We start from the raw sequence: 27359 nt of genomic DNA, 5'->3' as shown, positions 1-27359 counted from the left end.
GTTAATAGAGCCTTCTGATTTGAATCGATGCGTTTGTGTAAGAAAAATTTTCATATTTAAAACTTTATAAAGGAAACCCGCCTTGAAGTCTTCCATTGTAGCCATGGCTGTCACAAGATGGCGCCAGCGTTAAGCATAGAAGTAGTAGGTCAAGATAACTCATAGTACACGGATGAGCGGTTGTTATCTGGAAATAACATACCGCTGGAATGCGCGATTGACCAATCAGAATCAAGTATTTCACAGAGCCGTGTAATAATAATAAATATATTACAACATGCAGTCAATAATAATACGACTGTAATGTTGTATATGTTGCAAGACACTGAACGGGGAGGCGGTTATGTGTCAAAAGAACAAGACTCAAAGTCAGACCCGAAGACTCGCGAGATGAAGTAATTTTTTTCTGTTTTCTGACCACATGTATTACATATGAGGCTGTCACAGCCAGATCAGACATTATGACGGAACTAGAGGCTCGAACCAGAAGTCACGAGAGGTGTTCTAATCTTTCTAGGGAACAGACGTGATTAAATGTGAAGTGACTAAAGAAAGAACGATTTGGATCAGGAGGTGAGGTGAACAAACTGACTGTATACATAGCAATTAATTAATAATTTCTTTCTCAAAATTTGGCCATGACTGCCTTAGCTTATAGTTTATTATTTTATTCCAGAAGTACTAAATGTATTGAAAAATCTCACATGTAACATTTTAATTAGATTCTGCTCAAATGATTGAAACGACTTGAAAAAAGATTTGTTCATTTTGCTGAACGAGAGTCAAAGATCTGAGGCAGTAAAATGATCTGAACTTCCCACTACTATTGCACAAAGCTCTTGAAGCTCTTCTTGAAACAATAGGCAGGGAGCAGTAGCTCATTTGCATTTAAAGGGACGGTGGGTTTTTGCTTACCTCAAAAATATAGCCTATAAATCACGAATTGTTGGATATTTTGAGCTAAAACTTCACATTGACACATTTAAACATCTGTCAAGGGCAGATGATTTAGTTGCGGCTGCTGGGAAAGACTAGCCTAGAAATAGACGCACCCTAGCGGCAGCAAATTTAATCTGCCCGTAAGTGTCATCTAGCAACTTGCAATACCCTTCTGAGCTGTATTCGCCTAACTCTTGCCAGGCCAATCACATCGTGTATAGAGTCGGTGGGCGGGGCCATAATGACAATGGCCGAGTTGCGTTTGCGTGCTTCTAGTAAACACAGAAACTGGCGAACGGCGGTCTTTCGAATCAGCTTTGACCGCGACTCTGGAAGACTTGGAGTTAAGCTTTTCTCTGAGAAAAGAACAAAAGAACGGCACTGAAGTCATTCTTAAGAAGGGACGATGTGTTCTGAGTTTTGCTGACCGGATACGGCGAATGTTTAATCTATCTAAAGCTCTGTTTCACCTTCGTTGCTCTGGTTGGTGGTAGCGCTATCCTATCACGTGCAGAGGGAGTTTGAAAGACAACCGTTTATCCCGCCCCTCGGTTTTAGCCGTCAATGGTGAGTTTCCAGACCAAACATCTTGATGTGGGTCTGGCTTGCCAGGCTAGGGAAAGACATGACTTCCCTCCTGATAGTGAATAGTATAGTGAATAAATAAAGCTGTGCGGTACAAGTATACTATACATCATAATGTAATTGCAAAATATATGACAAATAAATATTCTGGTTTGTTCTTGCACATAATGTCTTCTCTGTTTATTTATTTTTTTTGTAGATACTGAACCACTTTTATTCTATCTTGTAACACTCTTGCAATGATGAATTGCTTTGGCATTCTAGAGAAGCTAATTCCCTAAGTAGTTCCTTCGTCAGCATAAGTGAGTATAGACGGGCTCATCTGGGCTCTGAGCATTGACTGGGGGACTGTTTCACACAAGGTTCCCATCGTCCCTCATGGGAGTTTATACCTCCTGCTCCTCTCACTGTTGCTTAATTAGGAGTGAAATGACTGAGTGCAGGTCTCAGAAGCAGAAGCCTGCAGGAGTACTGAGACATGCTGATGGCGGTGGGAAAAATAACAGTACTGTAGCCACAAATGATATTTTCAATATGGTGATTTTTTTTTTAATGTAAAAGGATTGATTGTCCTTCAAAAAAGCTGACTCCTCTACCTGCTGGATTATGATTCTAATTATCACATTTAGTTTTAATTGTGTAGTGTAGTTATAGCAGAAATTATAGATAAAATCAAGTAAATATATTGAAAACAAGACAAAGACATTTTAGATATGAAAGGTAAGCATAATATGTATGCTCCCTTCTAAGAACCCGCATTAAAACAATACTTTTAGTCAGCGACCAATGCATCCTTTGAGGAGAAGGTAGTCCCAAAATAAATAAATACAAGTAAAAGTAAAAGAAATATTGATGATTATAAATAAAATTAATTCAAGAAGTAATGAGGGTGCTAGGCTTTGGCATCTGACATGACATCTGATTTGAACTAAAACTAATGGAAATGGTTTTTGATATGTGTCATTGACAAGATCCATCAATGAGCTCACCTATACCATGTGTGCCCTGGCTGAATAATTCACATGTTGATTAATGATTTATCTCGTTTCTCTTCTCCCACTTGCTTTAGTGTTTATTGAGCAGCATTAAGTCTGACTAGTGCCTCATCTCACCTATGGGGCTTGTTTTTGAGATACACAATCAATGGCATTAGCAGCAAGGCTATTATGGAGAGGGCAAAATTGATCCATGTTGCTTTGATATCTGTGAAGGGTTCCATGGGGATGTTATTTAAGAGATTAAAAGCAGCAACAATTATTTAATACAATTATTAATTGAATGATTTGTGGTTTGAGTAGCTGACATTATTCAAATATATATATTTGAACATCATGTTTAAAGAATGACTGACTTTTATGTATGACAGGTAACCTGTAAAGGCGGGCGTTCACGGTGCGATTTTTGCTGTCGTACGAACTCGCAGACGATTTCTTTCTCTCGGGAGGAATCGCGTGGACATTGTGGATGCTCTTATGGTCGTGGCTCGGACCGTGTGAGAGGAAATGCGAAATGAGCCTAGCACGTTAGGAGCACCTCCAAACCTTACGATAATTTTTAAGCATGTTTAAAAAATTTGGGGAGTCAGCCCGATTTTCACCAGCGTGTGGCTGTCCCCTATTGTCAAATCATGCACAACCACGTATATACATACACACACACACACACACACTTTCTCTCTCTTTGTGCATTTTCAACCTCAATTTGAAGGGTAATGTAGTGCTAATCAGAAGTTTAACTCATGTGAAACTCATTCACCTGGAAGTCTGACTCTCTCTGCAAGCCGTGGTTAGTTGGAGCTGAAGCTCTCTGGCTATTGATGCAACATGGATTTGTAATGACTTCATTTATTTAGCATTCGATTGTTAAACCATGAGAATGATTAAAGAAATTATTCTCAAAATGCTTTACATAATTGTAGTCTTGGATGTGTTGCCATTCACAAGAGCATGTACAAGATACTGCACACAAGGGCACTATAGCATCACTGACTTTATTTGTTTATGCGCAGGCCAATGATGCCTCCGGGAACACCTGGAACTGGCTGTACTTCATCCCTCTCATCATCATTGGCTCCTTCTTCATGCTTAACCTTGTCCTGGGTGTCTTATCAGGGTAAGTTGTACGTCAAATTTGCTATTCTTCCTCCCTCTGTCTTCTTATTTCCTTTCTGAATTCCCTTCCATGTTCCATCAACCAAGACACTCTTATATGGACTGTATACTAATTCATTCTACAGTGTTGATGGAGAGCATTGTGAAGTACTTAAAGCCAATTTAAATCATGAGCTTCATAAATAAATAAATTAAATTAAATTAAATGAAGAATTTTTTTTTCCACAGGATGTATGAGCATTTTGACAAAAGTGACTTGTTGCACTACTATTGTAAAGATGCAGTTTAGATGCATCAAATGTGTTCTAGTGGTCACAAAAACACCAACAATTTTATTTTGGTTTATTGATCACATTCTCTGTGGGTTGAAAGTGAAATTCATATCTGAAATCTACTCTTGCATACTCTCTCATTATGGACAACATTCTGCAGTAATTCAATTAAAATAGTTTGTTTCTGTACAGAAATTAAAATGGAAACAATTTTTTTCCTTCAGTTCTCTAAACATAAAATGTGAACGTAAAACATACACTAGCTTCATCTCAATGTAAAATAGAAAATGAGAGAAATACACTGCAAATTCACTGAACAATTCACTGTAAAAAAAATAAATAATCAGGTGTCCAATTGAACATTTTCAAGTGACTGATCACATCTACATTTTTCAGTTGGCCAAATTGAATTTCTGTGAATTAAATACCATCAATTCACAGAATTTCAATTCGGCCAACTGGAAAATTTAGATGTGATCAGTCACTAAATTTTTTTCAAGTGGAGACTTTTTTTTTTAATGTATAGAAAAAGTGCTGTGGTAAAAACTGACCATATTGAATTATTATATATCAAGTCATCATCGATTTGCATTATACTATATACTATATAAGTACATTGTTTGGGTTGTAGAGAACATTTTATATTGAAAATGATCTTGCATGTTTTTGTTCTCTAATATTCCTTACATATTTTGGAATCTTCATGTCACTGGGGTGGTTTTGAGTCATTGGAATATCATCTTTGACGCTTTCCATTTTCGACTGCTGAGAGCTTGATGTAATGCTCATGGTGTCATATCCAGATGATGGGGCATTATTTCTTGGATGCCAGAGCCACTGAGATACTTTGACAGCAGGGTTCTGAGTTTGAGCTTCAAGAAAGCTGGTAGTATCCGACAATGAGTCTCCACTCACTGAAAATACAATGAATGTTAGAAGGTTCGGCTCACTTTCTTTTATGCTGGATTTGTTTTCATGCATATCTCTCACATTAGTATATATCTTATATCTGCTGAGACAAATTAAGATAATTCAAGACATTTGTTAACATGCGTAAGAGCATAAGAGACTCTTTTCAAAACATTAAAATCTTAATTGTTATCTTAATTGTTCCAAACCTTTGACCTATATGGGTATATGCATTACATTTGATAACTGGGTCTTAACTTTAACTGGGTGCATTAAACTTATTTGATTACATTAGTTAACATAAATTTTGACATGCCTACTATTTATTAGTCTTTAAAGTAACATTCTAGCAGGACTAGCTGTAGATAAACAGAAACTTACTACTAGGGATCGGTTTGTCAAAGCTTCCCCTTCGTCTGCCAGATGGCTGTTTGGATTCTGCATCAAGGTCCACAACTGCTGCTTCCAGCATCTTCTCTATGAGTTCATCCTCACGTTTATTCCACTCCTCTACAGTCAGTATCTTCCCAGTAAACCACTGGAAGACTGATGCTGGTGCCTTTTTTTCACTCTTTTTTAGAGTAAAGTGTTCACCTCTGTTTCTTGCCACCATCTCTTCAATCATCTTAAGCAGATTGTTGATGTTATTATCAGTGAGTACATGATATCTGTTTTCACACTTTCTTATCAAAGTCTGCAGGGCTTCTCCTTCTGACGCAATGTAATGCTCAACTGGTCTGTCCTTCAGCCAGTTTCCAGAGAATAGAATTAGAGTGTATCTCCAGACATGCTCCCCAAAAAGGCTCATTAACCCCTTCACTGTTTCTTCACCTTTTTTTGTAAAAGCCTTATTTACTGGTAACACTAGCAGGAATGCATGTGGACCTGGCGGACAAACCGTCACACTGCGTACAATTTCTTTTGTGTCTTCCTGATTTGATGTTGACCATCCTGGTGTGTCAACCACTAAGATTTGACATCCTTTAACTTTCCTTTTTTTAATCATACATTGCTTTGTTCTTGGCTGTGGTTTAAATCCCTAGACAGCATATAAAATAACAATTATAATTTGCAGGCATACAGGAATACACAATAATTTAGTATTAAATATAAGAAAAGTTAAGTACATCCTCTAGTGTAATGTCAAAAAAATCTCCTTGCAAAATCATGTTTCCTGATGTACTTTTCCCAACTCCTTCTCCTCCAAGAAGCACAATCCTAACTTCTGAGAGTTTTTTTTCCCTCTCTGTTGATGAGAAAGATACGGCATGTGCTTTTGTCTACAAATCATGTCTTGCATTGTTGTGTTGTGCAACTTTTTTGTAAATATAAAAATGTAAACTTATACCTTTAAGCAGCTCTTGAAGGATGTATTTTTGTCTACGTCCTTTCTCTATGTCTATTTTGCCTTTCTCCAGCTTCAGTTCAAGCTCATTGACTGGATTGTTCTTCTCATCTGGCACATAGTGACCACCGTTGTTTTCCATCACCATTTCCTCTATCTTCTTAAGGAGTTCTGTGACTTGTGTGCTGTCACTGTGATTCTTACAGTTAACAACATGATATCTGTACCCACATTGTTCCATTAGCCACTCAAGATGCTCTCCTTCCTCTTCAATACGTTCCTTAATGGTCGTATCCCCAAGCCAGTCTCCTCTGGTGAACAGCACGATTGTATGGCTCCACACCTCCTTCCCTAAAAGACTCATGTGTTCCTCCACAGCTGTTTTATAAGATGTATTAAATGCTATAGCAGTGGGAACAGTTAACAGAATAGCATGTGGGCCAGGAGAACATAGATGCACACTACGTCTAATCTCCAGTTTGTCAAACTCTGGTGTATTTTCAAGAGGATATTCACAGTACCAGCCTGGAGTATCGACTACAGTCAAATGTTTTCCGTGCACTTCAGCATTCCTAACCTCACAGAATACTGTTGTTCTTGATTCATCGACTTGAAAAGCTTCTTCACCCAGAATGAGGTTGCCTGCAGAACTCCTTGCTGCCCATGATGCTCCAAGTATTACGATCTGTATATCAGTAAGATATTGTTCCTCATCTAAAGGAAGAGGTCAAATTTATTTTGCAACTCTATTTTTATAAATCATGTTGCAGTTTATATAACACGGATTTAATTCAGGACTATTATTGCCACAATAGTGTATGTAAAGTATGTACTTTGTTAGAGAATGACATATGTTAATTAATAATAATAATTTGTTACATTTATATAGCGTATTTCTAGGCACTCAAAGCGCTTTACATTGAAGGGGGATTCTCCTCAACCACCACCAATGTGCAGCATCCACCTGGATGATGCGACGGCAGCCAGATTGCGCCAGAACGCTCACCACACACCAGCTGATTGGTGTAACTTATTACTTCTAGAGACATTCCTAAATTCTGAAATCAGTTTTGGGTCTATCTTTAGTATGTTATAATTTCTTACCTTTAATGCATGCTTGGAGTTTATTCCTTTGACTCTTGACAGCAAGAATTTTTTGTTTGACTTTTTCCTTTTGTATTTTTCTTTTCTCATCCTCTGCAGACACACTTTTGCTGAATTTAAAGTAATTGTGATTGTTTTGAGCCACCAGTTCCTCAATTTTCCCCAGCAGTGTGATCACTTGAGAGCTGTCATCCCTGTCATTAATATTAAGGACATGAGACCTGTTCTGACACTTTCTTAAAAGCACTTGGAGGTCTGGCCAGATTCTAAGATGGTTTTCAAAAGATCTATCATCATATGGAGCAATGCAGCTGAACAGCACAATAATATGTCCCCAGACATGCTCTGACAAAAACTCCAGGTGTTCATTCAAAGACATTCTATAGACTTTTGGAAAAATATTATCTACAGGAATGACCAGAAGGAAGGCGTGAGGCCCAGGAGGACACAGTGTTGGGCATCTTATAATTTCCAGCATGTCGAACTTTGTGGTATTCTCCAGAGAGTAATGCCACCACCATCCCGGGGTGTCAACCACGGTCACATGTCTTCCATGTACTTCACCCTTTGCTTGAACCGATCGGGCAGTTCTTCTTTTAACATCAAAAACATTTCTTCCCAGAATGGTGTTACCTACTGAACTTTTTCCACTTGATTCTATTCCACCCAATTGTCGACCCCCAAACAGTATAATTCTAATTTCAGGGAATCCTTTGCCTTAAAAAAAAAAGTTAAAAAATAAATATTTGTTGTAATTGTCAAAAAGTTGTATTAAAGATTATTTGTTTATTAATCTGATTATTATTAACTTACTGCTCGAGAGACTGTTTGAGATTGTTGAAACACTTCCCTGTGCCATTTGTTCTGACATCTTTTCTGATTATATCATTTCCTGATTGCTAAATAATTTGCATTGATTATTTACATCTAAATTATTAAAACAATCTTGTTCGCTGTTTTGAGCCAAATGCATAAATGTCTTACCTTTTGCTTTATCATGTAGCAGCTTAAATTGAAAGTAAAGTGTGAAGTGTTTTACTTCCTCATATTTTTGTCAACAATATGTAGGTTGCCAGTTCTTTAAAAATGCCTATAGGGAAAGAAAAAAGAACACTTATTTTCAGTCACAATAATAAAGAATTTTATAGAAAATAATTTATATTGACACGGCTATAGAAACCAACAATATTATACAGAAATGCAGTATGAAGCATACATCTTCTCTTACAAAGTCATCCAGTCTGGTATTTCCATGCATTTTTGTAGCATGGTTTTTCCCAGGGATTTGAAATTAAAGCTACACTGTGTGATATTTTCCCCCATCTAGCAGTGTAAAGGTATATGACAATCCAGCGAATATTAGTTTCTGTTCCTCTTCTGTTTCGTTTTAACTCCTACGGTGGCCGATTTAGTCCTAGATTAACATGGCTTCCAGTTCGGCCTCGTTCATGACTGCCATCGAGTGTTAAAACGCGAAAAGCAAAGCTTGAATTTACAGGTATGTCCCTCTTTGGCTAATGTACTTTCAAGATGGAGGGGCAACATGGTGACCGGCATTCGAACCCCTCACCCGTATGTATTTTCAATGGCATATTATAAACTTACGAGAATACTTTATTACTTGAAAGAAGTAAATATACATTAATAAGCACATATATTTTTGAAAGAACTAAGTGTTTTTAGCTAAAAATATACAAAAAAAAAGTTACACAGTGTAGCTTTAAGGCAATGTGTGTGTGTATGTTTTTTTTTTTTTTTTTGGTGCAAATTCTAAGGAAAGAAAACCCAAAGTATTAAAGTAAATAGTAAATCAAGTAAATAGTTCTTGAAAAAGCTTACCAGCTGTGTTGAACAATGAAAACTATGACAAATTTCTTTCAGATGATGTTCAAAGATAATACAGTGTTTTTATTTAAAGTTATTAAAACCCACATTTATTTGTTTGTTTGTTTGTTTTTTAACTCACGATTTTAAAAGTATGAAAATTTTGAAAATAATTTAGTAATGACGAAAATGAAATAAAATTAAACTAAATTTTTGATCATAAATTTACAAGAAAAAAAAATTATATTTCCATTACAGTAAGAACACGCCCAGATTAGCCAGAGTTGACTCTGTTAAAAAAAGTGAATAAAATGCATTATAGCCTACTCACCAAAACTAGGCTAAATCCATCCTCATTTCTTCCTCAAGAAGACTCCAATTACTGAGGTTATCTGTGCGTTTCAGTCCTTTTCTATGTCTGCAATTGTAGACATAAGAGAATAATAACTTACTGCTTGAGAGACTTAATATTGTTGTAACCCTTACCTGTGCCATTTGTTCTGACATCTTTAATTTCCTGATCGCTAAACAATTGCATTGATTATTTACATCTAATTTATTCAAATAATCTTGTTTGCTGTTTTGAGTCAAATGCACATATGTCTTACCTTTTGCTTGTATCATGTAGCAGCTTAAAATGAAAGGGGAGGGATGTTTTGCTTCCTCATATTTTTGTCAACAGTATGTAGGTTGCCAGTTCTTTAACAATGATTCAGTGTAGGGAGAATAAAAAGAACAATTATTTTCAGTGAAGAGCGGTTTTAGTCCTTTCATTTTACAGGCATAAATATACCGTATAAACAAGATATTATTTAAATTATGTATGGTAAACATTTGACCAATTCCTGATTAATTTCTTGAGGGTTCTTAAAAGTGTGAAATTGACTTACAGTATACATTTTTTCCTGTCTGAATCCTTTGATTCCACAGCTTAGGATAGTCACCACTGCGTTGTTTGATACTTTGGGTGTTTTTACAGTAATGTCAGTCTATCAGTAGACCTATTGGCAAGACATCATTGTCTAGTCTGAATTATTAGTTGCAAATGTTCTGTGGTTCAGTGTAAAATGATGGCAGATTTTAAATTTCTTGCTTCGGGAAATCCTGTGCCAAACAAATACCTGGCTTTATAAATGTATTGAGGATTTATAGACCTTTTTGAGTGTCAGCTCAGGATAGTGAGACAAGTAAAGTGTGCAGTACAAAGAGACCTCTTGGAATGGTTTAAGAAACACAAAACAAAATTAGATGAATGTTCTGAACATGATCTGTGACGTGATCTAAAACAAGACGGGCTTTGCAACACTGCACTCAGAAAATTGTATTTGCAAAGCATTCAGAGTTTAGATGATTTATGTGTATTATTTTTTTGTGTTTGGTCTTAGGGAGTTTGCCAAAGAAAGAGAGCGAGTGGAGAAGAGGCAGGAGTTCTTGAAGCTCCGCAGACAGCAGCAGATTGAGAGAGAGCTCACTGGATACCTGGAGTGGATCTGCAAGGCAGGTTGGTATAAATGTGATCTCTCTCTGCTGTGTCATTGGTTTTGTTGACTACTTTACCACAATGCATACAAATCTGTAGTTATGAATGCAGGCCTATTCATAGGCCATATTCATAAAAAAATTCAAGGCTAAAAGTTATTGAAATTAATTAATTAATTTCTGTAAAGTACTTCAGATAAAGTCCAGTATATTCTTGTTTATGTAAAACAAAGTATCATTTAGTCATCTTGGGTGGCAGTGGCTTAGTGGTTAATGTAGGTTGTCTACAAACTGGAAGGTTGGTGGTTTGATTCCCGGTTCCACTTGACCAATTGTCGAGGTGTCCATGAGCAAGGCTAACCTGGTCATACCAGACTCTCATACATTTAATTTGTACAGAGAGTCTGTACACTCTCCATTGATAACCGTTTACTTCCGCGAAGGCGGGAACTCTGTTGAAGTTTAAAACTATTGGATCTGCCCAGAGCCACTCTGGATCTGCCATAACCAATCGCTAACGTTTGGTCGTGACGCATGTCATGCGCCCTTCGCCTGTTTCACACAAATCCATCAAAATAAATGTGCAGGCCGCCTCAGCAGTGATAAAACCTAAAACTCATCCATTCGGATTGTGATTTATTTACGGTGGAGGGGAGAGTTTTGTGATCGGGAAAGCGCTGTTCACGTGGACCGTAACATGAGTGTATGCTGTAAATAAAATGTCATATGCTTAGTATGATAATAAATGCTGCTATAAATAACGGACCAATTCAAATGTTTACGTGCTTTTATTTTAATTAGTTTGAGCGATGATGAAATATATTACTCTTATAAATACGTGCCAGCATTTCAAAGAAATACAAGTCTACAAAAGCATCCAAATTACAGCAAAGCGCAACCGTACAGTGCTCTGCAGTGGTCAAAAAGGATTATAAACAGTGAAGTATATATACATATATATATATATACATATATATATATATATATATATACATATATATATATATATATATATATATATATATATATATATATATATATATATATATATATATATATATATATATATATATATATATATATATATATATATATATTCTTGAAAACTCAGTGATATTGATTCGGACAGCTATTACTTCACCACGCGACCTTGGTGTTTGTTAAAAGCAGTAGGTAATTCTACACTGATGGTGGGAAACGGACGGCAATATAATCACTGATTAGCCCGAGTAAATGATGGCAATACCATCTGACCGCACGGAAAAACAATTACCGTCCGAATAGGGCTTCAGCCAACTCCTTCACCACTAATGGAGCTAGCTGGAAAATCAAACTTTTCCTGAATTCAGCCTGTTGGGGATCTGCACCAACATCATGGCCACCAACAAACCTCAGCAAAGATTGTTCTTGCTCCAGCTTTATCTTCTGGATATTCGGCAGTGGTTCCTCAATGGAATTAATGGTTTTGTTCGCGTCTTTCTCCGCCGCCATTACTGAACTACAACTCAAACTAGCGCACGACATCAACGTCATCATTCTCAGCTACTCCCTCTGTTCGCTTATTAGATTTAAAATTTGTTCGGAGAAAACCTAAGAATACACCGCAGTGCCAGACGAAGTACTGAAGGAAAATGAAAATTGAGCGGAAGTACGTAGGAGGGCGGAGCCAGACTAGAGCAAGACACCTAACTCCATCTGAAAATCCCGACGAGCTGGATGGCGCCTTGCATGGCTGACACCGCCGTCGGTGTATTAATGAGTGAGTGAACGGGTGAATGTGAGGCAAGATGTAATGCGCTTTGGATTGCCATGGGTCTGTTGAAAGCCTATATAAATGCAGTCCATTTACCATTTATATGTATAGTACTAATAAGAATAGGCGTTAATTCTTTGTTGAGTGTACTGCATATAACTGATTTTCTTAATTATTTGTTAATTACAGAGGAAGTGTTGCTGGCAGAGGAAGACCAGAATGCTGAGGAGAAATCCCCTTTGGATGGTGCGTGGTACAAGAGGAAACAAAACAACCCAGGTGAAAAGAGGGCAAGGGTCATGGGGCTGGTTTACCATAGTATCATATGATAAACCAGGCCAGTGGAAGAAATGACCTCTTGTTACATGAGCTGTCATGTGACCATGCTTTTGCACTGTAATGGGGCAAAATGTTTAGATTTCAATCTTTTCACCTGGGCACAGTTGCTGGATAAGTGAATTGATCATATGTTGTGCAGACGCATCTCAGAAGACACATGTGTATTGTATTTATATGCTTAAAAAATACTCCTAAAGCTAGTTAAACGTCCAGTTTCAATAGGAAATATGTGAAGAAAGCAAAGACCATATTTATTTTCTTTTTCCTTTATGCCATATTGCCTATATTCACACTGCGAGCTACTTGCTTTTCTACTCGCAGACTCTGTTGTATCAAGCCCCATAATCTCTGTCGATTTGGGCTGTTATTGAAGCCAGGAGTAATTACACGAATTAAGACGACAGGGATAATTGGATTAGATGCATGCACACACATACATTCTCACATGACTAGAGCACTGACTAGATAAGTAGTGATGTCACTAACCCAAGTAAATTTTCTGCAGCATGATTTAAAAATACAGGTAATGCTGCCTTTCCAGTAAATCAGGTAAAGTTGTGATTGTACTGTATATAGCTTTGCCCATCTTACAACAGAATGACATCGCATCTGTTAGTTTTCTATCTTCACTGTCTTCACTATCTGGCAGAGGGCAGATGATTACAGCTATGGTTCCTTCTTGAGCTTGAATTAGTGGATTAGTGGATCTATGCATTTAGAGAAGAAGGGATAGATAGAGAGAAAGTGTGAGAGCGAGAGTGGCGGGAATCCAGGATTGTATTTTCACATGACTGATGAGTCACTGCAAGATCAGGCCTGTAATGTGCACACATTTCTCACTGTAACTGGATTCTCATACACTATATTGGCAAAAGTAATGGGACCCTTCCAAATCATTAAAATCATGTGTTTCAATCACTTCCATGGCCACAGGTGTATAAAAGCAGGCACCTAGGCATGCAAACTGCTTCTACAAGCATTTGTGAAAGAATGGGTTGCTCTCAGGAGCTCCGTGAATTCAAGCGTAGTACCGTGATAGGTTGCCACCTGTGCAATCCATTCGTGAATTTTTTCTAATTCTACTAAATATTCCATGGCCAGCTGTTAGTGGTATTGTAACAAAGTGGAAGCAATTGGGAACAACAGCAACTCAGCCAAAAAGTGGTAGGCCAGGTAAAATCACAGAGTGTGGTCATCGCATGCTGAGGTGCAGTGCGCAGAAGTTGCCAACTTCCTGCAGAGTCGATGGCTACAGACCTCCAAACTTCATGTGGCCTTCAGATTAGCTCAAGAACAGTGAGTAGAGACCTTAATGTGTTTCCATGGCCGAGCAGCTGCATCCAAGCCTTACATCACCAATTTCAATGCAAAGCGTCAAATGCAGTGGTGTAAAGCATGCCACTACTGGACTCTAGAACAGTGTAGACGTGTTCTCTGGAGTGATGAATCAGGCCTCCCTATCTGGCAATCTGATGGACAAGTATGGGTTTGGCAGTGTCCAGGAGAACGGTACTTCCCTGACTGCATTGTGCCAAATGTAAAGTTTGGTGGAGGGGGGATTGGGTGTGGGATTGTTTTTCAGGGTTTGAGCTTTGGCCCCTTAGCTTCAGTGAAAGCAACTCTTACTGCTTTAGCATACGAATACATTTTGGACAATTTCTTGTTCCTAAATTCATGAGAACAGTTTAGGGATGGCCTCTTCCTGATCCAACATGACTGCACACCAGGTCCATTAAGACATGGATGAGCGAGTTTGGTGTGAAGGAACCTGACTGGCCTGCAGAGTCCTGACCTCAACCTAATAGAAAACCTTTGGGATTAATTAGAGCGGAGACTGAGAGCCAGGCCTTCCCATCCAACATCAGTGCCTGACCTCACAAATGTGCCTCTAGAAGAAGGGCCAAACATTCCCATAAACACACTCCTAAACCCTGCAGAAAGACTTCCCAGAAGAGTTGAAGCTGTTATTGCTGCAAAGGGTTGGCCAACTCCATATTGAACCCTACGGATTAAGAATGGGATGCCATTAAAATGAATGTGCATGTAAAGGCAGGCGTCCCAAACTTTTGCCAATATAGTGTAGGAAGCTTATGTAATATTGTGTAAAGTATATCATCCAATTAAAACTTAAGATAATTCAAAGACAATTAATTACTTTGACAGACAAGTAAAATTATTGTTTTACATATATGTATTATTGTTAACCGGTTGTTTCTCATTTGATATGCTAGTAAAAACGTGTTTTGGTTTGATTTACATTAATGTTTTTTTCCCAATCTGATTATGAATGTATATTGTTACTTTAAACTCTGTCATAATATTTGTGTGAAAGTATTTGCATGCTTATGCATTTTTATGTTCAGTCCTGAAAAGAACGAAGTCCAGAAAAGGCAGAAACGACCTCATCAGTGCTGAAGAAGGAGAGGAAAATTTTACAGACATCTCCTCTGTCGGTAAGTCTTAACCTTTGACCTTCAGAAACTCCTCTCTCCATGAGCCTTTTTGTTTAAGCCAAATGCTACTCTTTTGCAAAGCCTCAATCAAATTTTTCTACAGTATAGCATTAGTATATAATTTTGCCTATTTTTATTTTATATATGTATTATAGAATTATGTCTATAGTAAGCAAAAAGTGAAGAAATCTCTTCCCTTGGTAAATAGTAAACTGAAGCCTCTACACAGTTTTCAGATTAGCATGAATGTGCCCATTAGCTGAAGTGTGTAAAATGGAAAAGGGAGAGCAAGATCAGGTGACTAGCTCTGTATTAATATTGCTTTTGTAACCCTTAAAATCATTAAAGCTTGAGTAGATGTTTTCTTCTGTTTGAGGCTCAAAAAGCTGATGGAATGATTTATAAACTTGAACACTTAAGTGTCTATAACGAATAACAAATCCAATGCCACTGATCTCAACAAATTGCAGTTTATATTCTTGTCTGTATTAATCATAGTTACATTAAAGATTAATTTACAGTAGTAGCTTAATGTGTTTTTGAATTTTTTACCATCTCTCTAGCTCCACCTGGATCACCTTTCGCCCGAGCTAGCCTGAAGAGCAGTAAGAACGATAGCTCCTCATACTTCCGTCGAAAGGAAAAAAGGGTACGCTTTTTCATCCGGCGGATGGTGAAGGCACAGAGTTTCTACTGGATCGTTCTCTGCTTGGTGGGATTGAACACGATGTGTGTGGCTATGGTCCATTACGACCAGCCTGAGGGGCTCACCAAGGCCCTGTGTAAGAGCGGTTGCTTTCTGTTCACTTGCAAATTCAATTGATCTGTGTAAAAATCTGTCACTGATTATTTGAATTTTTGGTGTTATTTAGTTTCCTAAACAGCATGTCATTAGACTAGTTTTGCAATCTCTCCTTTCTTCGTGAGTCACGACTCATGAACATGAAAGATTTGAGACACACATTTTAATGGCATCCTTTAGTTTACAGTAATAGTTCAATATCTCATTTCAGTTTCTCAGACAACATTTTTTATTTAATTCCTTTCTTTACAGCAGCTTGTATCAGTGATTAAATTCAAAACTAGGATTCAAATTCATCACTTAATGGGCATATTGAATCATTTTATTATTTTGAATGAGCTTTTATTTTTCATATTGTAAGTTTTCATTTTAGTTTGCTTTATTAATTTTGTTATGCTTTTTGTAAAAAATATATATTTCTATTTACTTTTAATTTATTGTTATTTTTTATTTCAGTTTGTATATTTAGTTTCAGTTTTCAGTTTTTGTAATTTTAATATTTCAACTTAAAATTGAAATATTTTAAGTTATATTTTAAGAACTTATTTCACTTAGTTGCCAAAGCAACATTTAGTTTTTCATGTAATATACATATAATTTATTTTGTTCCAGCCTTATTTTAATTATCAAAACTATTTCATAGTTTTAGTTTAGTTTACAATAACAACACTGCATATAGAAAATGTTTTTATTATTGTGTATTTTTAAAATGAATTAAATATTTAAATTATGATTTAACTATTCTTGAATCATTTTATCATTTTGAATGGCTTTTATTTCCATATTGTCAGTTTTCATTTTTCATTTTAGTTTGTTTTATTAATTTTGTTTAGCTTTTTTGTCAAATTTTTACATTTCTATTTACTGTTAATTTATTATTCATTTTTATTTCAGTTTGTATATTTAGTTTCAGTTTTCAGTTTTTGTAATTTTAATATTTCAACAACACTGCATATAGAAAATGTTTTTATTATTGTGTATTTTTAAAATGAATTAAATAGTTAAATTATGATTAAAAATTATTTATTTTACTATTTTTTGTTAAAGGATTGATCCTCTGATTTAAAAATATATATATATTGTGATAAATACATTTAAATACATATATTTAATTGAAATGTTTTTAATAAACGTATGCATTGAATACTTTTAAAAGGATGACAAATATATTGATATGTTATTTATTTTAGTTTTGTTGCCCAATGCCCAGCTCTACGTTGTAATAGCATTAGTTTTGAAGGTTTGTGTGGGAAAAGCTTGGGTGTTGATGGATAACCTAATCTCTCCTTTCATTTCTACGGGCTGTTAGACCTGGCAGAGTTTGTATTCCTGGGTCTGTTTCTGACAGAGATGGCTCTGAAGATGTACGGCCTGGGGCCCAGAAACTACTTTCACTCCTCGTTCAACTGTTTTGACTTTGGGGTGAGTCACAGCGCACATGATTCAGACGAGCCTGTGAGGCTGCATCCAGTCAGTCATTATCAGCCGCTGCGATACTTATGTCCACACTGGATCACCACAGAGACGTTCAGGAGTTGTGGCTGAGCCATTTTACTCACATCCCCCCCAACTGTTATTTTTCCATTATATTTTATTTGTTTTATAGTAAACTGGGCTATTTTAATATTTGCCATCTGCTCATTTAAATAAGATGCTACACAAAATGAACCCATATAACTGAAAGAGTCTTTCATTTCTATTCTCAGGTAATTGTGGGGAGTATATTTGAGGTGGTGTGGGCAGCAATCCAGCCTGGTGCATCTTTTGGGATCAGTGTTCTGAGAGCCCTTCGCCTGCTCCGTATCTTTAAAGTAACCAAGTAAGTAGATGAATGCACACACTTGTAAAGGACTTGATATTGATTGAAGTCCTGATGCAGTGATTTGTAAGGTAGTCACTCTACTAGCCATTTTGGAGGGTTGAGTTTGATATATAATATATAGATTTTTTTTATTGTAGTCTTTTAAAAAGGCATCTGAAATAATAAACTTAGTGCAATGTAGTGTTATCAAAAATTAAAAAAAGTAATACATATTGAATAGATGATAACAGCTACGCTTTCTCGCTCTCTCATGTCTGACAGCAAGTTTTTGTTTTTGCTGTGGGATTGCGCATAATTTTACTGATTCCCGCAGTTTTTGTGCTCACATTATGACATCACATGATGAACTCACTAAATTGAGTTATTTTTCGCTGCTTATTGCTTTTAAACAGTCAAATACACAAAATAATGACAAAATGTCGGTCTTGGCGAGTACTCACATAAACACAATCAGTTATGTTTTAAGTTAGCGTAAACGGCTGAGAAAGAAAATGCTTGTTTAACAGTTTAATGGATCCGTGTGTCAGGTCTTAAAGTGACAGCAACATAAATATGACATGTTAAAAATATCTATATAGCAGTTTTACCCAGGGTATCAATATCAAAATGGTGGCCAGTAAAAATGTTGATCAGCTAGTAACTTTGGAAAACCACTTGCCAATTTTTTTTATAAAAAGCCCTGTGTGTGTGTGTGTGTGTGTGTGTGTGTGTGTGTGTGTGTGTGTGTGTGTGTGTGTGTGTGTGTGTGTGTGTGTGTGTGTGTGTGTGTGTGTGTGTGTGTGTGTGTGCGTGTATATATATATATTAGGGCTGTCTCAATAAATTAAAATATTTAATCGTGATTAATCGCATATTGTCATGAGTTAACTCGTGATTAATCACAAATTAATCGCACATTTTTATCAGTTATAAATATACCTTAAATTAATATGTTTTTTTAGTTTTTAATACTCTATATACTCAAATATGCATTCTTTATGCAAATGTGCATTTATTATTAGTGAAACCATACTCAGAGCATGAAGACTAGATGTATCAAAGGTCACAGATGTTTTTCAAAGAACTAGTTCATGTCTCTTAAGCCTAAGCCTAAAAGTTCAGAATAAGCAGGGATTTCTCTCATTTTAAGAATATAAATAAAAGGAGTTTTTACACTGCCAATTTTATTCAGAACAGGGCACAGTTCGTATGAAAAATTGGTAATGTGATTTACAATAAACAACCTAACAAACCTATTGCCATCATAGTATCGTTATTTCTATTTATTTCATTATTTTTATGTTATTTATTTTACACTCTGAAACCAGCATTTCTTAAAGAGATCAGAGCCACATCAATATGTTGTGGTCTAGATGTCAATTTCCTCTCTCTTTGCAGGTACTGGAACTCTTTGCGGAATCTGGTGGTTTCACTGTTAAACTCCATGAAGTCCATCATCAGCTTGCTCTTCCTCCTCTTCCTCTTCATCGTGGTGTTTGCTCTGCTAGGCATGCAGCTCTTCGGGGGCCAGTGAGTGATTTTGAAAAAATTATCCGCCATCATTCTAGCCATTTCTGTCACATTTCACCCCTTTGATTAATCTAAGAAATACATTTTATTTGTTCTGTCAGAAAAAGAAAAAAAAAACACAATATTCCACATCTTCTCCACCAAACAATGTGCAAGTTGAAAGATATAGACACCCCATATGCACTTTTTGATTAATTAATTAGCACAACCATTAAAAACTAAAATCAAAAAGTGAAAGCCTGGAGCAGATTCTGTAAAGATGCTGGAATTGCAACCTTATGCCTTATGACCACAGCAGGCCTACCCCAGAGCTCTAGTAGAAGTTTCTATAACATCCCTGTGGCATCTGCTTCAGATCAGTTTTCTGGAGCTGATCTAAAGCCTGACAGCGTGTTTGATGTGTCTTCTGTCGGACTGAGATCAGCCCTAGGCTCCATCTGCTGGGGTTCAGCTGCCTTATCCATGAACAAAACCGGTCACAACATGTGCTCAATTGTGCAATCTCATTTATGTAATGGGCTTGTAAAAAACGTGTCCTGCTGTCATGTGCAGTTTTAGTAATACGTTTTAATAGTCAGTCTTAAGTTTTTAGCGAGAGAGAGAGTCTCCTGGAGAGATTAGAATTTTCTTTAGCCTTCCTGGACACTGTCTCCATCCTAAATTGCATACGCTCTACTTCTTTTGAATAAGTACTTATTTCTCAACAAAAAAAGAAAGTATGTTATAGTGTGAATGTGTGTAGAATAGGGTGAACACCTGGAGATGTGTGTTAAAGATAATTTTTTGTATTATTATACTATGTAAATATTGATTTACATTAGTTGGAAAGCCTATGTGTCATCCTGTTGGATGATAAGATTTTAAATCGTCAATAAGCTTTGTTAATTGTGACCGGCGTTGTGACTGCCAGTCAATTTGCCCAGGTTTGAGTGATACATATGATACTTAATATAGGTAAAAATCACATTTTGTACTAAAATAAATGTTCTTAAAGGTACACTATGTAGTATTTTTGCAGTAAAATATCCAAAAACCATAGGCCAGTGTTTATATATTTTGTTCAGTTAAATTCTTACAATACCCCAAATGTTTCCAACTATTTGAAAATTGTGAGAAAATAGCTATTTTAACCAAGGAGCCGTGACGTCTGAGGGAGTCGCCTGTCAATTGCGTCATATCTGCGTTACACTCGGTTTCTGGTTTTAATTGGCAGAAGCGCTTTACTCTTAGCAATGTGAACAAGTGTCACAGCCGCCGCTGAGTGAACGCACAGAGTAACGTCATAACATAATTTTACACACACTTAAATGTATCTAATAAGATCAAAAGAGCTGCGTTACCTCATATTAATGACCTGAAAAGCGAAAATGGTGCCCGCAACTGTGTCCCGTCATAAAAGTCCTGTTGCTTGTTAGCCGTGTGTTTGCATAACAATCGCTCAGCTCCACAACACTCGGTCCTGCTCTGCCTTATACTACAGTAACGTTAATAATCACATCCATGAACATGATTTCTGGCCAAGTCCTATTTTCCACCGGCTGTGAGGTGAAGACCGCATGTCTCAAGACTCTGAGCTCAAACTTGCCGTCATCAAAGTACGGCTTTGTTTTGAATAGTTGCCCTCTAGCGGACAGAAAAATTACATAGTGCAGCTTTAAGTATTGACTAGTTTATTTATGACAAAGAGTAAATGCGTTTTACCAGATTCAGTGCATCTTGAACTTGCATGCTTTTGCTGTCCTGGCAGGTGTAGCTATATATGACTTTTGATGAGGTCCACATGGTTCCTTTGCTTCATCCACACAGTCGTCATCATCAGCAGAAAAATCTTGGTTATTTTTCCACTCTAGCTACCCCATGCAAATGGATTTTTTTAAACAGGGGCAATCACATTTTTGAATTTTATATTTCTTATTGTGGTATTACAATTTCAGGGAAGAAATAAAACAATACAGGCATAACTGAAAATGTGGGATACTGATTACTTCTTGCGGGAAAAAGCTCTGTGACCTACCATCATCAGTTGCATTACTTCACTGCCATTCACAGATCCTCTCCCATGGCCTCATGGGACAGTAAAATATCCACTGGATGCAGTAGGTCATCCAAGTACCTTTTGCCTACTGTTCTGTCTATGTGTGTGTCTATCTACATTTTTGTGAGCGTTTAATTGGCAGCCTTAAAGGAAGTGTATGTAAGATTGTGGGCAAAACTGGTACTGCAGGTGTATCCCCTCTCCCCCTCTTACCCCTCCCCCCTGACTCGAGGTTGCCAGATAGGAACGTTTGTAGCTGCAGCATAGGTAACTAGAGCAGAGCTGGCAACCCGGATGCAGAAACACTACTGACTGTGTGATTGGTAGATAGGTGGAGGGTGGTAGCATTGACAAGCCACACCCACATCAAGATGTTTGGTCTGAAAACTCACCATTGACAGGGCTCAATCCGAGGGGCGGGATAAACGGTTGTCTTTCAAACTCCCTCTGCACATAATTGGAGAGCTATACAACCAGAGCAATGAACAAGGTGAAGCGGAGGTAGTTGAAAGATTAAACTTTCGCCGTATCCGGTCGGCAAAACTCAAAACACATCTTCCCTTTTTAAGAATGACTTCAGTGCCGTTCTTTGTTCTTTTCTCAGAGAAAAGCTTAACTCCAAGTCTTCTAGAGTCGCGGCCAAAGCTTATTGGAAAGACCGCCGTTCGCCAGTTTCTGTGTTTACTAGTAGCACATAAGCACAACTCGGCCGTCATTATGTTAAGCCTCGCCCACCGAGTGGGTGCACGATGTGATTGGCCTGACAAGAGTTTGGTTTTTATAGCTCAGAACTGTATTGATAGTTGCTAGACGATACTTGCGGCAGATTAGCAGGGCTCTACATAGCGCCCATTTTGGGCGCATTTACGCAAAAAAATTACTGCGTGCGACTGTGAAAAAATATTTAGGTGCACCGGTGCGAGTGACCCGATCTATTTTCAAGAATGGATGTGTAGGTCTAATACAATCGGAATAAAAACTACAACACATAAAGTTCATCAACACTGAGAAACTGATAGGGTACGTTTCCTACTGCAGTCAACTTCTTGTAATGCCTTCAGTCGGCAGAAGAAGTGCAAAAACGTGTGCGACGGACTACACTTCAAACAAAAATTGTTTACAAAGAGAAACGGGTGTGACGACGCAGCCATGGGCACTTTAGCTACCAGACGCCGCCTCCCGCTGTTGATAGTTGATTTACAGCCAAATCAAAATGAAATGGAAATACCACATTTGGATTCATATCATAAACACGCTCAGAAATTAGCGGATGCTTGGGGCATACATGCCATCAAACAATAATTTATTAATAGTATATTTAAAAAGCCCTTTAGTTAATTTTTATCACACATGCTGTTTAAATGTTAAAATACTAAATGTATATAATGAGCAAGTATATCATGAAGATTTTTTCCAAACCGTGTTTTTGTCTTATCCTGAATCACGATGGTATGCATAAAATAAGTTATTCCTGCTGCAGATTAGATTAGCACAATATCTGCGTGACTCACCACAAACAGAGAGAAGTAGATCCGGCTGCAATGTTCTTCCGTGAGACGTCTGCAGTTACTGTAATAGGAAAGTTATAATAAGAATGTTTTTGATGGATTAGAATGTGCTCCTAAATTTTTGACTGTGCTCCTTAATTTTTTTAATTAGGAGTACAAGTGCTCCTCAAGAAAAAAGTTAGCGTAGAGCCCTGATTAGATTTGCTGCCGCTAAGGTGCGTCTTGATTTCTAGGCTAGGAGGGCGGAGCTTCAAGCCAAAACACAACATGTCAACATCAACATCAGTTGAGGGCTGCAACCACAACTTTTAAATGACAATATCCGGGCCGGACTACTGTTATCAGTGATATAAGCATTTGAAATTAACATGATTTCTTAATGTCTAGTGACATATCAGGACCATCTTATAATTAATTGAAATACATTTCTTACATACAGTTCCTTTAATTATAGATTTAATGTGTTTTTTTATTTTATTTTATTTTTTTAATTAATGATTTATTTTCTGTTCCAATCTCGCATCAATTCAATTTTACAAATACATTTTATGTTAGAATTTCAGTCCATCCATCCATCTTCTGCTCCCTTCTTTTTTATAATTCCTCTGCCCTCGTGCCAACTCTTGTGAGCAGAGGGAGTGATACGGCATGCCAACAAGGATTTAGATCTCTACGCTTAAAGAATTACTGAGCTGATTATGCAGTGTGTCTGCTTGCTTTAACGAAAGACACCCCGCTGACATCAAGCTTGATGAATGAAAGCTTTAGTCATGACCTTCCACTTTCTCTCTCTCTCTCTCTCTCTCTCTCTCTCTCTCTCTCTCTCTCTCTCTCTCTCTCTCTCTCTCTCTCTCTCTCTCTCTCTCTCTCTCTTTCTCTCTTTCTCTCTCTCTCTCTCTCTCTCTCTCTCTCTCTCTCTCTCTCTCTCTTTCTCTCTCTGTAGTTGCATTGGACTGCTTTATTTCATTTTATTTCATTTTAAATAGGCTTTTAAATATGTTTTTTGTAGTATACTGTTGCACTCCATGTAGTATACTGTTGCACTCCATCCAGCTGTTTTTAAAGTAAGAAGCGTCCTGTGTGGATGCCCATTAGTCATCACAGCCAGACTGTGTGTCTAAAGGAAGAAATGCATATTCAAGAGTCAGATGGGAAATCGTACCCATGAGTCACTCTGCCTTTCCAAATAAAGCTCACATGCGCCAGTAGACCTATTTTTAATTTGACACATACAGCATTTATGATCTGCATTCATGATGATGTGTTCTGATGGGTGGTCGTCTCGAGCGCGTTGTGACGTCAGTATACATACACGTCTCCCATTGGCTGTGATGTAATCAAGGATTAAAGCCTGTAGGGTCTGATCGTCTTAACTCACCTGGATGTGTTTGTTGACTGTGTTTTGAGGTCTTGTCAAATGCCCCTAGAGTTTGCTAAATTGCTGTCACGCAGATTACCAATGAAAGCGTGGAGTTTTGGAAGGGATTGCGGAGTACAAGCATAAACATTTGAGTGGTTTGAAGAGACTTTCTAATTTAGTCTTTGCTCATTGAGTTTCTTCACCCCGTCTGCTTTGTTAAAATGCTCTGAGTGAAGTGGTTGTTTTATGCCTTGTGTTTCAGAGAAATATGTCTGAGGATGATATAACTGACTTGGTTTAGTTTTCAGCTGCTTATGCAAATCAGACTGAGATGAAGTATTGGAGATTTTTCCCTCCAGCAGAACATCCTGTCAAATGAACCTCTGTCAATGTGTTCATCCTGTTATTTGTCACTTTTAGTTTTGAGGCCCCTGAGGGCCCTGAAACACAAGCTTGCTCAGGTTTGTTCTATGAATTAAGTGAGTGTTTGCATGTGTAGGTATGAAATGCAAAACCCTTAAATGCTTCCCCAGCAATTACAAAATCTGTCTTTCATTCTTTTAGTCACTTCTCGCATTTACAATTCTGTGTAATCAAGCATATTCTAAGCTTCTTATACAAGTGAAGAGCATTCTGTGTGTGTGTGAGAGGATGCAATAATGCATCTACTGCAGCTTCTGCTGAAAACCTCTTTGTGTTTACAATGTAAAGCTAATGCACACTTCCCACGACAAGCCAGGACTGAATTATATATCCCTTCCGCAATAATTCTCTGTTGTGAAAGCAAGCGTGCTCTGAATCTCCTTTATGAATGGATGAGTCACTGTTGTGTTCTTGTGTTTCCCTTGAAGGCCAGACTCTGAAAGGCGATTTGGAGAGAGTTAAAGATTGCAGGGCTGAAAGAGAACTTTGAAATCTAAAAATAAAATGATAGAAAGAGAATGGTAGGGATAGATCACAAAAGAGGGAAACTGATCCTCCTGTGGATTTTATCTGAGACAGGGACATATATTTCTTGCCTTACATGTAAGATGTGGTGAGTCTCCCTTGACTGACATTAAAATTGCATCTGTTTTTCAGTATTTCAAAAATGGTGGCATATGTGGGTGAAGTTTATTTGACTTCAGCGGAATTTTGAGAGTGTTTTAGTGTGGGGGTTGAGATGAAACAAATACTCTCTGTGGGGACAGTTTTAGGGTTTGAAAAATCTCTATGCGTTTTCATTCATTTAAGTACAACTTATTCAGGTTGTTTTAAACAATCAAGTTGACAAATCACTGATAAGTGCCATGTTCAAGGGTACAATTGATGATAAAACAGAATTTTGATCCTAGCAACTCAGTATGTTTGTTTTGACAGCCCTGCATCTCTAAACCAAATTAAAGCAAACCAGAACTGACATCAAAATCTTTAGTTTACTTCTGAAGTCTTTTTACACTAAGTGCACTGAAGCTTTCTCTCTTCCCAACTAGGTTTAATTTTGAAGATGAAACACCCACTACAAACTTTGATAGCTTCCCTGCAGCCATAATGACAGTCTTCCAGGTATACTTCATTTTAATTTGGGTTTATGAAAGTTTCATGTGTTTTTTTGTTGTTGTTGTTGTTGTTTTTTTATGTGTTAAACTATAAGACTGTTTAGTGTGCTTGACCTGTTTATGCCTCTTGCAGATTTTGACAGGAGAGGATTGGAATGCTGTGATGTATCATGGCATCGAGTCTCAGGGTGGCGTCCGGAGTGGAATGTTCTCCTCGGTCTATTTCATTGTTCTCACACTTTTTGGAAACTGTATCCTTGTCCTTCATCTGTTCTGATGTTTGAATATTCAGCATCACAGCATGTCCAGACACGATGCGATACGATTTCAGCGACAAGCAGTTTGTCTGTCAACACCAGACGTGACACAACTTTGAGACTTGACAAATAAATCACAGCCAACCAGAAGAGCGTATGAGTAGAGCTCTCTTTGCGAGCAAACTGCACCACATTATGAGGTTGAAATAAAAAAAAGAAGTAACAAATCAGTCCCTCACGGGTCAATTTGACCCCCTTAGGAATGAAAAGAATGTGAGAAATGCTTCAGTATACATAGTAAAAAAAAATTAAAACTAAACTTTTTCAAAAATGTCTTTTATTCTACATGTCTATCTGAATGCATACTAAAGACATAGGGCCCTATCATACACCCGGTGCAATGCGACGCCAGGCAAAATGTAAGTGTTTTTTTGCTAGTTTCAGCCTGACACAGTTGCCATTTTCAAATCTTGCGCCACGTTGATCTCGTGCCCATCTGTCATCCATATATATATATATATATATATATATATATATATATATATATATATATATATATATATATACATACATATATATATATATATATATATATATATATATATATATATATATATATATATATATATATAGTTATATATATATATATAGTTATATAGTTATATATAGTTATATAGTTATATATAAATACAGGTCCTTCTCAAAAAATTGGCATATTGTGATAAAGTTCATTATTTTCCATAAAGTAATTATACAAATTTAACTTTCATATATTTTAGATTCATTGCACACCAACTGAAATATTTCAGGTCTTTTATTGTTTTAATACTGATGAGTTTGGCATACAGCTCATGAAAACCCAAAATGTCTGTCTCAAAAATCTGCACTATTTTTTGCTGCACTTTTTCCTTCCCAAAGTCTTACCACTGAGGTGCCTTGATACAGCACTCTGGGAACAGCCTATTCGTTCAGAAATTTCTTTCTGTGTCTTACCCTCTCGCTTGAGGGTGTCAATGATGGCCTTCTGGACAGCACTCAGGTCAGCAGTCTTACCCATTATTGCAGTTTGGAGTAATGAACCAGGCTGGGAGTTTTTAAAAGCCTCAGGAATCTTTTGCAGGTGTCTAGAGTTAATTAGTTTATTCAGATGATTAGGTTAATAGCTCGTTTAGAGAACCTTTTCATTATATGCTAATTTTTTGAGTTTTCATGAGCTGTATGCCAAAATCATCAGTATTAAAACAGTAAAAGACCTGAAATATTTCAGCTGGTGTGCAATAAATCTAAAATATATGAAGGTTGAATTTTTATGATTACATTATGGAAAATAATGAACTTTATCACAATATGCTATTTTTTTAGAAGGACCTGTATATAAATTACATATATAATTATTTTTTTTCATTGCACAGACA

At 37.0% G+C, this 27359-nt stretch overlaps 2 protein-coding genes across 2 annotated transcripts in view; one reads left to right on the top strand and one right to left on the bottom strand.

The window, feature by feature from the left end:
- Positions 1–27359, top strand: part of cacna1bb (calcium channel, voltage-dependent, N type, alpha 1B subunit, b) — a 185095-nt gene that overhangs the window by 85499 nt on the left and 72237 nt on the right. Inside the window, exons 9-18 of the mRNA XM_067422718.1 lie at positions 3533–3636; positions 10475–10590; positions 12511–12600; positions 15024–15113; positions 15677–15895; positions 17225–17337; positions 17622–17734; positions 19115–19246; positions 25622–25694; positions 25821–25938. Coding sequence (XP_067278819.1) covers positions 3533–3636; positions 10475–10590; positions 12511–12600; positions 15024–15113; positions 15677–15895; positions 17225–17337; positions 17622–17734; positions 19115–19246; positions 25622–25694; positions 25821–25938 — 1168 coding nt within the window. The remainder of the gene's footprint in view (positions 1–3532; positions 3637–10474; positions 10591–12510; positions 12601–15023; positions 15114–15676; positions 15896–17224; positions 17338–17621; positions 17735–19114; positions 19247–25621; positions 25695–25820; positions 25939–27359) is intronic.
- On the bottom strand, positions 4366–8134 carry LOC137046464 (GTPase IMAP family member 8). The gene is made up of 6 exons (XM_067423691.1): positions 8079–8134; positions 7266–7982; positions 6165–6875; positions 5944–6062; positions 5198–5855; positions 4366–4821 (listed from the first exon to the last, which is right to left on the bottom strand). Exons 1-6 carry the CDS (start codon positions 8122–8124, stop codon positions 4547–4549), a joined length of 2526 nt encoding a protein of 841 aa, XP_067279792.1. The 5' UTR covers positions 8125–8134; the 3' UTR covers positions 4366–4546.

Source organism: Pseudorasbora parva, chromosome 18, assembly GCF_024679245.1.
Source record: "Pseudorasbora parva isolate DD20220531a chromosome 18, ASM2467924v1, whole genome shotgun sequence".
Taxonomy (NCBI): domain Eukaryota; kingdom Metazoa; phylum Chordata; class Actinopteri; order Cypriniformes; family Gobionidae; genus Pseudorasbora; species Pseudorasbora parva.
Note: the sequence above shows the minus strand (reverse complement) of the source record. Positions and strands in the feature narration are given on the sequence as shown.